At 39.0% G+C, this 15,170-nt stretch overlaps 1 protein-coding gene and 1 non-coding gene across 2 annotated transcripts in view; one reads left to right on the top strand and one right to left on the bottom strand.

The window, feature by feature from the left end:
* Positions 1–5,657: 5,657 nt before the first annotated feature.
* Positions 5,658–5,789, top strand: LOC122150401. Its single transcript, XR_006163646.1, has one exon. It is a non-coding gene; the product is annotated as a U11 spliceosomal RNA (small nuclear RNA).
* A 6,859-nt stretch (positions 5,790–12,648) lies between these two features.
* The window catches only part of FAM135A (family with sequence similarity 135 member A), a 175,469-nt gene continuing 172,947 nt past the window's right edge, over positions 12,649–15,170 (bottom strand). The window contains exon 19 of the mRNA XM_042781564.1: positions 12,649–12,854. Within this exon, the coding sequence (XP_042637498.1) occupies positions 12,649–12,854 (206 nt within the window). The remainder of the gene's footprint in view (positions 12,855–15,170) is intronic.

The following is a 15,170-nucleotide window of genomic DNA, read 5'->3' as shown; positions in this document are numbered from 1 at the left end:
AGCTTGGGACATAGAGTTTTGGGGGCAGCAGGGAGATGAGTCCCTGGAGCCTAAGCAAAACAGAAGGACTAACAAGAGAGGCCAGGACTCAATGAGCTCATGCACTGAGATAAGAGAGTGAATCAAAAGATTCAAAACAGTAATGTACACACAAGCTACCCAAGAGTCTTGTTAAAACGCAGATTCTGAATAGGCCTGGGTACAGCCTGAGATTTTGCATTTTTAATAAAGTGATGCTCATACTGCTGGCCCAAAGACCAAGGAACTTGAAGAAAACTTTCAGTTATAGAAGAAAAAAAGAAGGAAAAATGTCATCTCAACTTTGGTTCTGAGTAGAAATGTAAAAAGAGAGGCCCCTTCTGAGATTTTGAAGCCACTGGTTGACCATACCTGTGTTTAGATCTATTCAACTAGGCCTATTTTGACTATTTGCATGGTCCCAAAACTCCAAGGGGTAGTGTCTTAATATAAAGTAGACCCCAGTCTTAAGTGCTTCCAGACACATGACAAAAATAGAATCAAATCCCGTGAGCATAAATGCTCTCTCAACCCATGTGTGATGGAAGTCTCACAGAGAATTTCAGTATAACATTAAAGGAAATAAACCTTCACAAGCAAAAGTTGGCAGAATCAACAAACAACTGAACAATAGGACCAAAGCACAAAGATTTCAGACACTGAAATAAATGGGATCAGAATATAAAATAATTATTTAGGGTATATGAATAAATAAAAAAAGAGCCAAAAATGAGTAGAGTTAGGGACTATGAAAAATGATCAGGCCAACTTAAAACACACACATAAATTGAGAAATATGATTTAAAATTATAACTTAACAAAGGGTTGAATGGCAGAATGGATACATTTGCAGAGAATTCATGACCTGGAAGAAACTGCTGAAGAAAATATACAGAAAGAAACACAGAAAGAGATGTAAATAATGACAGGGATATTAAGAATGCGGAAAATATGATGAGAAGGTCTAACAAATGTTTGTTTAATCACAGCTCCAGTAGGAGATCATAGAAAGAGGAAAAAGGGCAAAATATTTAAAAGATAATGTCTGAGAATTTTCTAAAAATTTGGAAAGGCAAGCTAGTCTTCATATTTAAGAAACACAAAGCACTCCAAGCAGAATTGAAAAACCACAACCAACCAACTCATACTTAGACATGAAGAACCACAACATCAAAGCAACATTTTAAAACCAAGCAGACAAAAGACAGATTACTTACAAAAGAACAGAAATTAGACTCACAGCTGACTTCCAATAGCTACAATGAAAGCCAGAAGACAGAGCTATGAGAAAATGATAAACTTATTCAAACTATCTTTCAAAAACAAGGGAGAAGGAAAGATTTATTTAAAAAAAGACAAATACATTAGCAAACAAACCAAAACAAAGCCTCTTCCAGAAATAAAAGAGAACTTCCTTAACCTGATAAAGGCCTATCTATAGCTAACACCACCACACTTATTAATAGAATACAAATGCATCCCCTTTACAATCAGGAACAAGGTAAGTGCGCCTATTGTCACATTCTAGTCAACATGGTCTTGGAATTCTGAGGAACAACAGAAAAACAAGAGAAAAAGATATAAGGATCTGAAAGGAAGAAATTAGACTGTCAAAATTTTCAGATAGCATGTATGAGCAACCTGCCCAAATCTGCAAATGAATTATTTGTGTTAGTTTAGCAAGGTTCCTGCTGTCCTCGAGTTAATTCTGACTCACAGTGACCTATGAGTAGATTGCCCTATAGGGTTTCCAAGTGTAATCTTTACGGAAGCAGACTGCCACATCTTTCTGCTGAAAAAGAGCTGGTGGGTATGAACTGCTAACCTTTCAGTTAGCAAGGTTACAGGATACAAATCAATAAACAAGTCAACTGTGTTTCTCCACATAAGTACCAATCAGAAAATGATCATTTTAAAATGATACTATCTACAGCAGCTCTGATGGCACAGTGCCTAAGGCATCTCACTGCTAACCAGAAGGCTGCCAGTTCAAACCCACCAGCCACTCCTCAATAGAGACAACCAAAACCAAACTCATTTCTGTTGAGTCGATTTGATTCATAGCAACCCCTCTCCTTGGGTTTCCGAGGTGGTATCTCTACCCAACCTTCCTTCCGAGAAGTGGCTGGTGGGTTTAAACTTCCAGCTTTCTGGTTAGCAGTCAAATGCCTTAGGCAGTAGGTCACCAGAGCTCCCTCTGTAGAGATAATGCCTGGGAAACCCAAGGAGGGGTCGCTCATGAGTCAGAATCTACTCAAAGGCAGTGAAGTGTTTTATTTTTATCTACATCAGCAATAAAATAAGTAAGATATCAGAAATTAATATAACAAAAAAGTATGTAAGCAATTAATGGAGACATAAAATTATTCCCAAAAAATTAAAGAATACATAAATAAATGGATTGCTATACCACGTTCTTGGATACCAAAACCAAACCAAACTCACTGCTGCTGAGTGAGATCCGACTCACAGCGACCCCCAAAGGCAGTATCACTATGGAAATAGATTGCCCAACCTTCCTTCTGGGGAGTGGCTGGTGGGTTTGAACCGTCAGCCTTCTGGTTAGCAGTCCAATGCCTTAGGCACTAGGCCACCAGAGCTCCTTATTCTTGGATAGAAGTGTCAATTATAATAAATATACAGCAGTAGTAATTAAATCCCAACAGGATTTTAATTTTTTCAGAATTTGATAAACTGTACATGTTAGAGATATGCCACGCCATCTTGTGTGGCTCTTCCGGGTTCTTCTTCATTCCCTGCTGCCCCACCCAAGGTCGTAAGTCAGTTAAAGGGAAGTCCAAACTGAGCTTCCTGCAAGGCGCGAATTTTAAAAGGCAACATAGCCTCTGATAGGTTAAGACCTCTTCCCCCAGCTCTGATGTACAACCTCCTAACCCCAGGTCTATATAAGACCACCCTCTTCCTGCTCTTCCTCTTCTTCCTCTCTCTTCTTCTCTTTTTCCCTTCTTCCTCTTTCTTCTTCTCTTCTTCCTCTTCTCCTCTTCTTCCTCTTGTTCTTCCTCTTCTTCTTCTTCTTCTGTCCTTCCTCAGTGCAGGCACCCTTTCGCCTCCTTAATAAAATCTCCTGTTGGGTACCCTGGTGTGTGGTGTGGTCGTTGAGTGCCGACGGAGCTCTAACAGTACAGAATTTGATAAACTGTTAGAAACCAAGAAGAACATAGCAAAGATACTTCTGAAAAACCATACAGGACTTACCCTACCAGATAGCAAGATTTATTACAAAAGTATGGCTAGTAAGACTCGTGATCTCAGCATGGGAATAGAACAAGAAATCAAAAGAACTGAAAAGAGAGCCAAGAAGTCAGTCCACGTATATGTAAACTTCATTTATAACAGCTGGCATTACATTGGTAGGGGAAAGGATACATGGACCTGAAGCCAACTGGTTATCAACATGGGAAAAGATACGAAATTGGTTTCCTGCTTCACACCATACGTGAAAATCAAAAAGCAAAAGTACAGACCTTCTAAAAGAAAATATAGACTATCTCTGCAGCTTTTGGTACAGAAGCCTCTTAGACATGGCCAAAAGGTGCTAGCAATAGACAAAAGGATTAAGATGAGATTACAACACAATTAATATCTGTTCTTCAAAAGCTTCACGATTGTTCATGAAAACCCATCTGCCAGTAGGAATAGGAAATGACTTTACAAGTTGGCATCATGTTATCAAATTGAACAGACCTATATAATATGCCCCAGGAAGCCCACTCCCTGCATGTTGTTGTTGTTGTTATGTGCCTTCCAGTCGGCCCCGACTCATAGCGACCCCTCCTTGGGTTTCCGAGGCAGTTATCACTACGGAAGTAGGATTGCCCAACCTTCCTTCAGAGGAGTGGCTGGTGGGTTTGAACCGCTAGCCGTCTGGTTAGCAGGCAAGTGTCTTAGCCACTATGCCACCAAGTAACATATGTAAGATGTGTAGCAGTCAATCCTGGTGTTTGTACGATTACCTAAACATCCACCGAGGAGAACGAAAAAAGTGTCATGTGTCCACATAGAGAAATGAATAAACTATAACCTCATACATCAATATGGATAAATAGCAACACAGTGTTAACTGAAAAATGCAAATAAAAGAAATAAGTAGGGTCTAAAACCACCTCTATAAAGATCAAAAACATGCAAAATTAGATTGTATCAAGAAGCAGCATACAGGGAGCTCCCTGGCAATGGAAATCGTCTATTTCTTAAACTGGATAATGGGTTCACATTTGTTGGTTTTGCTTCTCATGTGTTTATATAAATTTTAGGTATCAAGTATTTAATATTTTTTGAAAGTAGTGAAAAGAAGTGCTGAATACATCTTTCTTCTAAAATATATCTAAATATTAAACAGTTATTACTTTGGAGGTAATATGGGGCTTTCATTTCCTATATCATCCGTTTTTGGACCATCAATTTGTTTTTTACACAATTAACATATACTATGTGCGTGTTTGGGGAAATATTACTGCAGAAAACAAATTACATAAAAATCTAGGGCCATTTAGTACAAAGGCCGTTTTTCTGTTTTCATTTTATATACACTTCTCCAGGTTGTTATAAATACTACATGCATCTGTATTTTCTATGCATGCATTTTCTGTACTAATCATTCCCGGCTTCATCTGCTTTTTACTACACTTATTTGTTTTGGGCCCATTTCTGCACTTTTCTTGTACATGTATTTTAAATAACGTAAACTGCCATAAATCCTTTTTGAAAAGAGGAATGTTGTAAATAAAGGAATGAGTCTCAATCCCGAAGGGTCCTCTTTTTCATTTTTTTCACAGACATTGAAGTGTGGTGCGCCCTTACGAGCTCCCAAATAAACAACTTGGGACTTCCGCAACCCCTCCCTGCCAGAGCGCAAGCTGAAACGGCCTTTGGGATCTACCACCTCTCTCCCCACCCGAGAACTGCCCAGGTGATAGGGCCTGCCCAGAGACATGGCTGAGCGAATAGCCCAGTCGAAGGAGAAAAGCTCCGCGGCTCCCAGCGCCCTCGAACGCCCGAGAGACAATCAGCTTGCTCCGCGGGGGTCGCTTCTCGCGGCTTCCGGGCCGTCATGTTCCCGCCCGCGACCCTGAGTCCAGAGCTAGGATCCTTACTTGCAGCTCTCCAGGTGGGGACCCAGACACTGCCGAGGCGCCCAGCAATGCCCAATACGGTCATGGCGCCGACTCCCGCAGCGTCTGTGCTGGCCCTGCCAGGGGAGGGAGCCGGCGGCTGCGTCTCGGGCCGCAGGACGCTAACAGGAACACTACTGGGCTGTGAGGGGCGTGGCCATGGGAGATGAGGCCTCGTCACACTGCACGGGGCGGTGGTGGGCGGGACCAAGAATCGGCCTACTTGGCTCAGGCACTGTTGGGAAAGAGGGGAGGGCCTTGTGAAGACACCAGAGCTGGGCTAGAACTCAGTTTTCTAACCAATAGCAACCAAAACGATCATCGAGCGCTGAATTTAGCCTCCTCAGCTCAGTGTTCATCAAAACCCAAGATTAAGCCTGGTTGGATAAAGGAGCAATTATCTTCATGCCTCTCACTCTGAGAAAAAAGGCCTCTTGGAAAACCCTTTTTACAGGATTCAAAATTGACTATTTTTGACTCCCCTCTTTTATGTTTTAAATCTGTTCAAAAACAGGTTTCTGTCGTGAAGTGGTACACGCAGGGCATCTACTGCTTTACGTGCAGAATCCACATCAAAAGATTGAGGAAGCGTAATTTTTGCTACTTGGGCCGCTGGTGATCTTGGGTCCTGGACCCCTAAAAACAAAACAACAAACTCCTTACCTGTTGGAAAGCTCCTAATTCGTCTGTTCTGACGTACGGATGGGTCAGACCTGAAGGTGACATCTTTGAGTGTTGTGCAGAGTAAAAAGGCTCTCTCCATCTAGACCAGGCTGCAGTGCAAGTAACTCTGCCAAATGGCCCTTAAATTCCAACAACTCCACTGGTGTTTGGAGTGTATGTGGCCATTCGAGATGCTTTATGTAACTTTTGGAAGTCCTATAGGACTTTTTTTAAGTTGTTGGTTAGTCACTGGGCCCTGGTAGCATCTAACCATGTGACATCAAGTGACCATGCAATCTAAGTTTTCATCATGAACTATCAATTATTTGGTCCTCGTAGATAAGGAAGGAACCCTGGTGGTGCAATGGTTAAGCCTTGGCTGCTCACTGAAAGGCTTTAAACCCACCAAACAGTTTTAGGGAGAAAAAAACGAAACTCACTGCTGTGGAGTTGGATCCTACTCATAGTGAACCCTCCTCCTTGGGTTTCCAAGGGAGTATCACTATGGAAGTAGATTGCCCAATCTTCCTTCTGAGGAGTGGCTGGTGGGTTTGAACCGCCAACCTTCTGGTTAGCAGTCAAATGTCTTAGGCACTATGCCACCAGAGCTCCCTCAGGGACAAAAGACCTGGTGATCCTCTCTGGCAAAGATAACAGCCAAAAAAAAAAAAAGAACCATGTGAGGCAGTTATACTTTGCCACATGGGATCACTGTGAGTCAGAATTGACTTGAGGACATCAAACTACAACCACCTGGATAAGGAGTATTTCCAAAAAGTGGAAGTGGCATATACAGGACAGGGCCAAAGCTAAGCAATATTCATGAACAGGTAGTTTATACTTCTACATTATAGTTCTTACCCTTAGCTTCTATCTACAGCTTAATGATGAATTCCTTGTGACCAGCTGACTGAAGAAAAACTTTAAAGATGTATTAAACATGGTTTCGCTTAAAATATGCTGACACGGCTGCCAGCAGTACTGCTTTGGCATTTAGAGCCCCATTTAGCAGAGCCCTCAAGGAACAGCAGAGAAAAATATCCTCCTAGAGGACAGAACTTAATTTATCTTGTACACTTTGCCTGAAAGGTGATATGGCCTGAGGTAAAGATCTGTATCGTTTCATGGACAGTGACTGATGGTTTGTCAGGGACTGTGTTGTGAAGGTTTTGGAATAGTTCTTTGAAGTATGAGCCCAAAGCATGAGAACATTTGTGTCCCACTGAATCCTCAAAGATTCTCATTCCAGAAGGGCTCTTATACAGAACAAGATGACTGAATGAGTTATCCATGGCTGCCTAACAAGTTATACTAAAATTTAGTAGATTAAAATGACAAACATTTATGGCTCACCTTTTTTGTGGGTTAGGAGTCCAGGAGCCATGATGCCTCTGGTGTAAGGTCTTTCAGAATGTTGCAAACTCCAGGCTGGGCTCCAGTCTCTTATAAAAGGCAGCCAGAAGAGGAGCTGTTTCTAAGTTCATGCAGATGATAATTGGCAGGATTTGGTTTTCTCAGGCTTTGGCCCAGAAATCTCCCTCAGTTCCTTGCTACGTGGCTTCTCTAAAGTTCAGCTTAGAAGATGGCAGTAGGGTTTCTGCAGAATGAATAAGAGAGCAAGAGAGAGTGCTCAAGATGGAACCTAGTCTTTTTGTATTCTAATCTTAGAAGTGACATCCCACCAATTTTGCTGTATTCTATTAAAAGTGAGTCAACATGTTCAACCCACACTCAAAAGGAGGGGCATGAACACCAGAAGGTAGAGAGATCTTCAAAGGCCATCTTAGAGTCAGCCTCTTTCCCCTGCACTGAGGAAGAATGGAAAAATGCATGTACTTTTCACAGTCTTTTCTTCTGCCAAGGCTGACTAGCTAGCAACATACTTGCCAACGGCCATGACCAACCTGATTCCCTAATGTAGTTTAAGATAGCCTAGGTAGCAGGTTTGATTGGATCCCCAATCAACAGCAATGGAAGCACCAGTCAACTAATTAGATGATGTATTGCAGTGGGCAAATCTGCTGCAAATGACCTCTTTAAAGTGCTAAAGAACAAAGATGTCTCTTTGAAGACTAAGGTGTACCCAACCCAAGCCATGGTATTTTCAATCACCTCATATGCATGTGAAAGCTGCACCATGAATCAAGAAGACCAAAGAGGTGATGCTTTTGAGTTGTGATGTTTGCGAAGAATACTGAAAGTAACATGGACTGCCAGAAGGAACAAATCTGTGCTGGAAGAAGTGCAGTGGAATTCTCCTTGGAAGTGAGAATGGCCAGACTTCATCTCTCCCACTTTGGTCATGTTGTCAGAAGGGACCATTCCCTGGAGAAGGACGTCATGCTTGGTAAAGTGGAGGGGCAGAGAAAAAGGCAAAGACCCTTGATGAGATGAATTGATACAGTGGCTGCAACGATGGGCTCAGGTATAGCAAGGATTGTGAGGCTGGTCCAGGACTGGACAGTGTTTTGTTCTGTTGTACACAGGGTTGCTGAGTTGGAGCTGACTTAACAGCACCTACCAACAGCAGCAGGTCTGATTACATCATCATGAAGGGGATAGCAATTAGTAGGAACAATTAGTAGGTACAGTTATTCTGGATTTAGACTGCTTTCTTTGTTCCTTGTATATACTCCGCCTGTGGACTTACTGAATGTCCTATATGCCATACACCTTATACACCAGCCCACACATTACTTCTTAACAAAAACTAAATTTCCTGTGTAATATTTAAAGTGTGGATTGATACCGGTCTTTACATTCCATTATCTAGAAGCAACTGGTCTTATAGAATGACGGACAGACTTATTGAAGGTGTAGCTTTAGAACAGGCAAGTAAATGCACTTTGGGATGCTTTCTTAAAGGACTTGGCTTATGCTCCAAACAACTAACAGTATTCGGTATTATCTCTTGTTGCCTGAGTAACAGGATCAAAAGAGTAGGATTGGTGCCTATTACTTCTGACGTCCATGTATTTGGTCGGCCATGAGCCCTGAGCATCCCAGCATATTATTGCTGAGTGTGCCAGAGTACAAACCTCATTTATCCCTTGATCCTGAGTAGTTTCTGTAGCTAGTTATATAGGTAACTAAGTAGGTCAAGGCAACCACAGGCTGACTACCATTTACCTGCTGCTTCCCTAGGGAAGAGGGTCTGGCTTGTTTGCCACTTGCTGAAATGTTTGCTGTTTATTAAAAACTGCTTGGCAGTTGACCCTGAGTTCTCCTATAATGCAACCCACCATGTATATAAGTGTCATTTGGCCTTCTGCATTGCACAGTGGGAGTTGGGGCTACAGGAACCAGTGCAAATATGCTGACACTCTGGCTACAACTTTCACTGTAATACAGACTTATCTTTGACCCAGGAGTATCCTGTACAGCATCCATGACTAAAGCAAGCTAACTTAAGAAAGTAGGGCACTCTCAGACCGTCACACATCTTGCCATCCATCTTCATGATTCCAGTTTCTGTTGCTGTTAACAAGTTTAGCACCTAGAGCAGGAGTGCTTCCACTAGGGGACACAATGCTGTTTTCCCTAAATTTAGAAGCTGAGACTGTCCCCTTGAAATTATTAGCTCATTCTCCTAGAAAAAGTTAAAAAAAAAGCACTTATGGTGCTAGCTGGAGTGGCTGGTCCTCAAAGTCCTCAAGGAAAAGGGAGTAGGGAGAGGATCATGACTAGAACTCAGGGATCTGGAATAATTCCTCACAATATCATACTGAATTGTAAAAACCGGGCAAACACTAATTGGGCAAAACACCCAATGCTGAGATCTTTCAGATCCATGGGTTGCACATTAGATAAAGAAATCGATTAGTTGAGCCACTAATTTAATACAAAAGACACAGAGAATGGATGGCAGTCGTGCTAGACTCATAACCAGTGGCAGAACTGAGGGCTGTACTTACCAGAGGAACTTCTTATCAAAGAAGTTTAAAACATGCTGCTACCTGTATCCTAGAAGCCCTGGTAGTGTAGTGCCTAAGGCACTTGACTGCTAACCAGAAGGCTGGTAGTTCAAACCCACCAGCCACTCCTCGGAAGGAAAATTGGGCAATCTACTTCCATAGTGATACTGCCTCAGAAACCCAAGGAGGGGTCGCTGAGCTGGGTCTGACTTGAGGGCACATTAACAACAACACCTGCACCCTATCCTGGAGATTTATTGAGTTGTCCTGGAATAGAGCCCTGGAATTTGTATTTTTAACATGTACTTCAGGTGATTCTCTCCAAGAAAGGTTGCAAAGCACTGGTCTACCTGTATTTCCTTCCTTACTGGGTCATGCATGTTTGTACATTTAACTAATTTCCCTTTTCCTTCCTAGCTTATAACACTGCTCTATAAGGAGATAGAAGTTAGGGCATGATTTTGTCTGCAGGTTGCAAACTATTGAGACAAGATCATTACAGAACCAGAGGAGAAATGGACATCACACAAAGGACTGGAATTGGGGCTGGACGGAGAGATAGTGGTAGACAGCATTTTAAATGGGTAAATATGGTAAGAATGGTGTACATGGAAGTTGGAAAGCCAGAGATGGACTAGAGTAGATCTGTGATGTTTTTATGTTTTTTGCTTAGTCATCAAACTCATTTCATATGTCTGTAGAATCTGTTTTTTATGCCTGAGAACTCAACTGCTGGCACAAGATAAAGCTTGGTCAATTGGACATTTCCATCAGACTCCGAATATGGAATGAGTGATACAAGTAAGTGTTTGGAATCTGATTTTCAGAGGCATCTTAGCCAGCAGAAGTATACACAAATCTTCCAGCTCTTCTTGAGTGGCCCTTGGCTAGGAGTTTGGTCATCTAGCTTCCTTTTATATCTGTTTTCCAAACCTGGGCTCTCCAGCCTTTTCATCAATTCTGTGAGCTATCTGATATTCTCCCAATAAATTCTTCTTCTGGTTAATAATTTCTTTCTTTTGTTTGCAACCAAGAATATTCATTGTATATACTTTAATGAGATGCATTCTCTAAGAATCAATTATACTGTTTCAGGTAATCATCATCCCCTCCACCTGAATTTGGAGTTGAACAGGTAAATCAGAAGTCAAAGCTCTTATATTTTAAACCATGATAATTGATATGATTTTAAAACTGTATTAAAACAACCACCAACAAACCAATCGACTTGATCATAAGGACTATTTACCTTTAAACACTATTTTTCTATTAACATAATTATGAGTAAGTACAACCTTTGATAAATCCAGATTATTCAAACTTAGAATAAACATAATTATTTCAAACTCAGGGCCAAGGTAAGTGAAGATGAAAAATGAAAGTTGAAAAATGTGTGTGGATAATGCATAAATTTCCAGTTATAATGCACTTGGTATATTATCACTTAGACAATTTATGAATCTTCAAGTACTTTTTAAAAAGTAAATAATTATGGAGAGCAATCAATGAAATACCTTTCAACTACCTGATATATACAAAAGATGAAAATAATAAAAATACTTTATACATAGGTTATAAGTTATACAATCATGCTGGCTATAGAGTTAATTGATATAATCTTTTCAAATTATAAATAAAAATATATACCCCTAATATTCCAAAAGTAAGCAAAGGCTTGCAAGTGTTTTAGCTGCTCCTCTAGATAGTCATTTTGTTCATTTATTAACACCAGAAGCAATAACACAATGCTAAAAATAAACATGCACCAATTTATACAATACATAAAACCTGTCCATCACAACTGGTGAATGCAAACAGAACCTCTATCTACCATTAGTGCTTTATTATTTTCACAAGTGAAAGAAGAAAGGAAAATAGTCATTTTAATGCTATTCAGCACCTTTAGTAAAGTCAAAAGACTCAACATCTAAATATATCAAAAACTTTTGCATCAATATCACCAAACATGTAAAGTTAATTATTTTGCTCCATTTTAACATGAATTATTTTATTTACATTACTTCAGTTCAATAAATTTTAACAATATTTAAAAATTATTTAAATTCATAAAAGTATTTCAGAAATTTCAACCACTGTTGTATGTACATACAAGGGAATTCATGAAAAAGTAAAAGAAATGTAGTCAGAAAGTTCAAGCAACATTACCAAATTTAGCAAAATTCCAACCAAATCAAAGCAGAGAGCATTCAAACATTCAAAAATATTTATATGATGCTACCATGACCATGAAAAGCTCCAGTAATAAAAATCAGTATGAGAAATAATGTTGAAATAACCAGTAGAAAATATATTTTAATAGGCATGACAATATGTTTTATAGCAACAATGACTTTATAGAAAATTTTAATAACATTGTCATATATGAACTACTTGGTTTGATCATATAATAAAGGTACATTTTAGGGCTACAGATATTGATTTCAAAAAATATATTTTAGCAGCCATTTTATTTCCAGTTAAAACATAGTAAAATGCTAAACGCAAAACTTATAATTAACTAAATAATACCTCAATATTAGAAAATTCAAAATCCCATGCTATTCTAGCAATAATGGACTCTAATATGATGTAATCTGATGTAAGAATTGTGGAAAGTCAATAATAATTTGATGTACATGTGGGCTTAAAGTTTCACTGAAATATTTAGGTAGCAAAATATATGAAAAAGTAATAGAAAAGTAAAAAGATAAAATTAAAAAAATATTGCACAGCCACATTACCTAGAAAGTAAAGTTGTTGATGTTTTAAAAAGCTCTAAACTTGGATGATATAAATTATCTTCCATATAAAAAGGTATAAATATTTCTTAGAACTTATCAACATCTACAGTTTAATATAATACATTATTTGAATCACTGTTGAATGAGGTAATTGTCAAGTCTCTTAACAATGCTTTTATCCTACTGGAAATATTTGAGGGCAGCAACCAGAAAGAATTTTTCTAAAAATATTTCTGAATCAAGAACAGCTATATGGGCAGCTCTTCCAATTAGTGAATCAGCTGTATTGGGCAATGCATTAATGACATTATATCGAACCAAATTACAGTCCTTGCTTTGCAGAACTGGGTGAAGCAAGTTATGGATCATTTCGGAATAGAATTGTCCTATGGAACAAACAGAAAAAGAAAATCAGTTCACATCAGTAACAAAAAAAACAAAAAACAAAAAAACATATGTCCACATTTTATATAACTTATAAAATTTAATTACACACTAAAGAATAATGTAGAATCTGCAAAACACTGCATAACATGGATGAACTTGGCGGACGTTATGCTGAGTGATATAAGTCAATCACAGAAGGACAAATATTGTATTAGTTCATTATCATAAAAAGTCAAGGAAAGATTTATTTATGGAAGGAAACGTTGGTTGCCAGGGGTGGGACACTGGTGGTGCAGTGCCTAAGGCATTTGACTGCTAACCAGAAGGCTAGCAGTTCAAACCCACCGGCCACTCCTCAGAAGGAAGATTGGGCAATCTACTTCTGTAATGATACCACCTGGGAAACCCAAGGAGGTGTCACTATGAGTGAGATGTAACTTAACAGCAGTGAGTTTTTTTTTGGGGGGGGGAGGGGAGGAAGGAGGGAAACACTGCAAAAAAAAATTTTAGTTACATCATTTCCATTTAAACAAAAAAAACTTTTGTTAATGTTTTATTTTTCTTTGACTCCCATTTTTTTGAGATGGTTTAATGGAAAATATAAGTAATCACATTATGTATCTAGCTAAGTAAAAGTAATAAACTTACTATATATTACTCTTGCTAATTTGATTATTTTTAATTCAAAGCAACACATATAACAAAGCAAATAGTCTTCTTTAATGTTAAGTCCATTATGACTCATGAAACCACTATGAAAATAATAAGCTATCAACAAAATCCTAGTCAACAGACTCCAACAACATATCAAGAAAATCATTCATTATGACCAAGTGGGGTTCATATCAAGGTATGCAGGGATGGTTCAACATTAGAAAAACAATCAATGTCATCCACCACATAAATAAAACAAAGGAGAAGAACCACATGATTATATCAATTGATGCAGAAAAGGCATTTGATAAAATCCAACACCCATTCCTGATCAAAACTCTCAGCAAAATAGGAATAGAAGGGACATTCCTCAACATAATAAAGGGCATCTATGCAAAACCAACAACCAACATTATTGGAGAGAGACTGAAACCATTCCTCTTGAGAACAGGAACCAGACAAGGATGCCTGCTATAACCACTACTTTTTAACATTGTACTGGAAGCCCTAGCCAGGGCCATAAGGCAAGAAAGGGAAATCAAAAGCATCCAAATTGGCAAGGAAGAACTCAAACTATCCCTGTTTGCTGATAATGTGATCCTCTACCCAAGAGAAAACCCAAAAGACTCAGTTAAAAATCTACTGGAACTAATTGAGAGATTTAGCATCATGGCAGGATACAAGATCAACATCCAAAAATCCGTTGGATTCCTCTACACCAGCAAAGAGATTGCTGAAAAAGAAATAAGGAAATCAATACCATTTACAATAACTACCAGAAAAATAAAATACTTGGGAATAAATCTCACCAGGGACACAAAAGACCTGTACAAAGAAAACTATAAAAAACTTCTTCAAGAAACAGTAAGAGATCTACATAAAAGGAAGAAGATCCCATGCTCATGGATAGGAAGACTGAATATTAGGAAAATGTCAAATCTACCCAAAGCAATCTATACATTCAATGCAATCCAATCCAGATCTCATCAACATTCTTTAGGGATATGGACAAACCAATCACTAACTTTATATGGAAAGAGACTTCAGATAAGCAAAGCACTATTGAAGAACAACAACAAAGTAGGAGGTCTCACACTGCCGGATCTCAAAACGTACTATACAGCCACAGTAGTCAAAACTGCCTGGTATTGGTTTAATGACAGATACACAGACCAATGGAATAGAATTGAGAACCCAGAAATAGATCCATCGAACTATGGTCAGCTATGACCATATGATCTTTGATCTATGATCTTTGACAAAGGCCCAAAATCCATTAAATGAGGAACAGAATGTTTGTTTAATAAATGGTGCTGGCAAAACTGGAGATCCATTTGCAGAAAAACGAAACAAGATCTGTACCTCACACCAGACACAAACACGAACTCCAGATGGATCAAAGACTTAAATGTGAAACCTAAAACTATGGAGTTCCTCAAGCAAAAACTAGGGGCAAATTTAGAGGCCCTAATATATGGCATAAATAGACTATTAAGCATAACTCAAAATGCACAAACAGCAGAAGAGAAACCAGATGATTGGTACCTTCTAAAAGTTAAATTTTTGTGTGCTTCCAAAGACTTCTCCAAGAGTCAAAAGAGAACCTACAGATTGGGAAAAAATATTTGGTAATGACATATCTGACAAGGGACTTATCTCTA

Source organism: Orycteropus afer, unplaced genomic scaffold, assembly GCF_000298275.1.
Source record: "Orycteropus afer afer isolate SDZICR_OR568_19922 unplaced genomic scaffold, OryAfe1.0 scaffold00133, whole genome shotgun sequence".
In the NCBI taxonomy this organism is placed as follows: Eukaryota; Metazoa; Chordata; class Mammalia; order Tubulidentata; family Orycteropodidae; genus Orycteropus; species Orycteropus afer.
The sequence above is the reverse complement of the archived record's forward strand: the minus strand, read 5'-3'. Positions and strand labels throughout refer to the sequence as shown.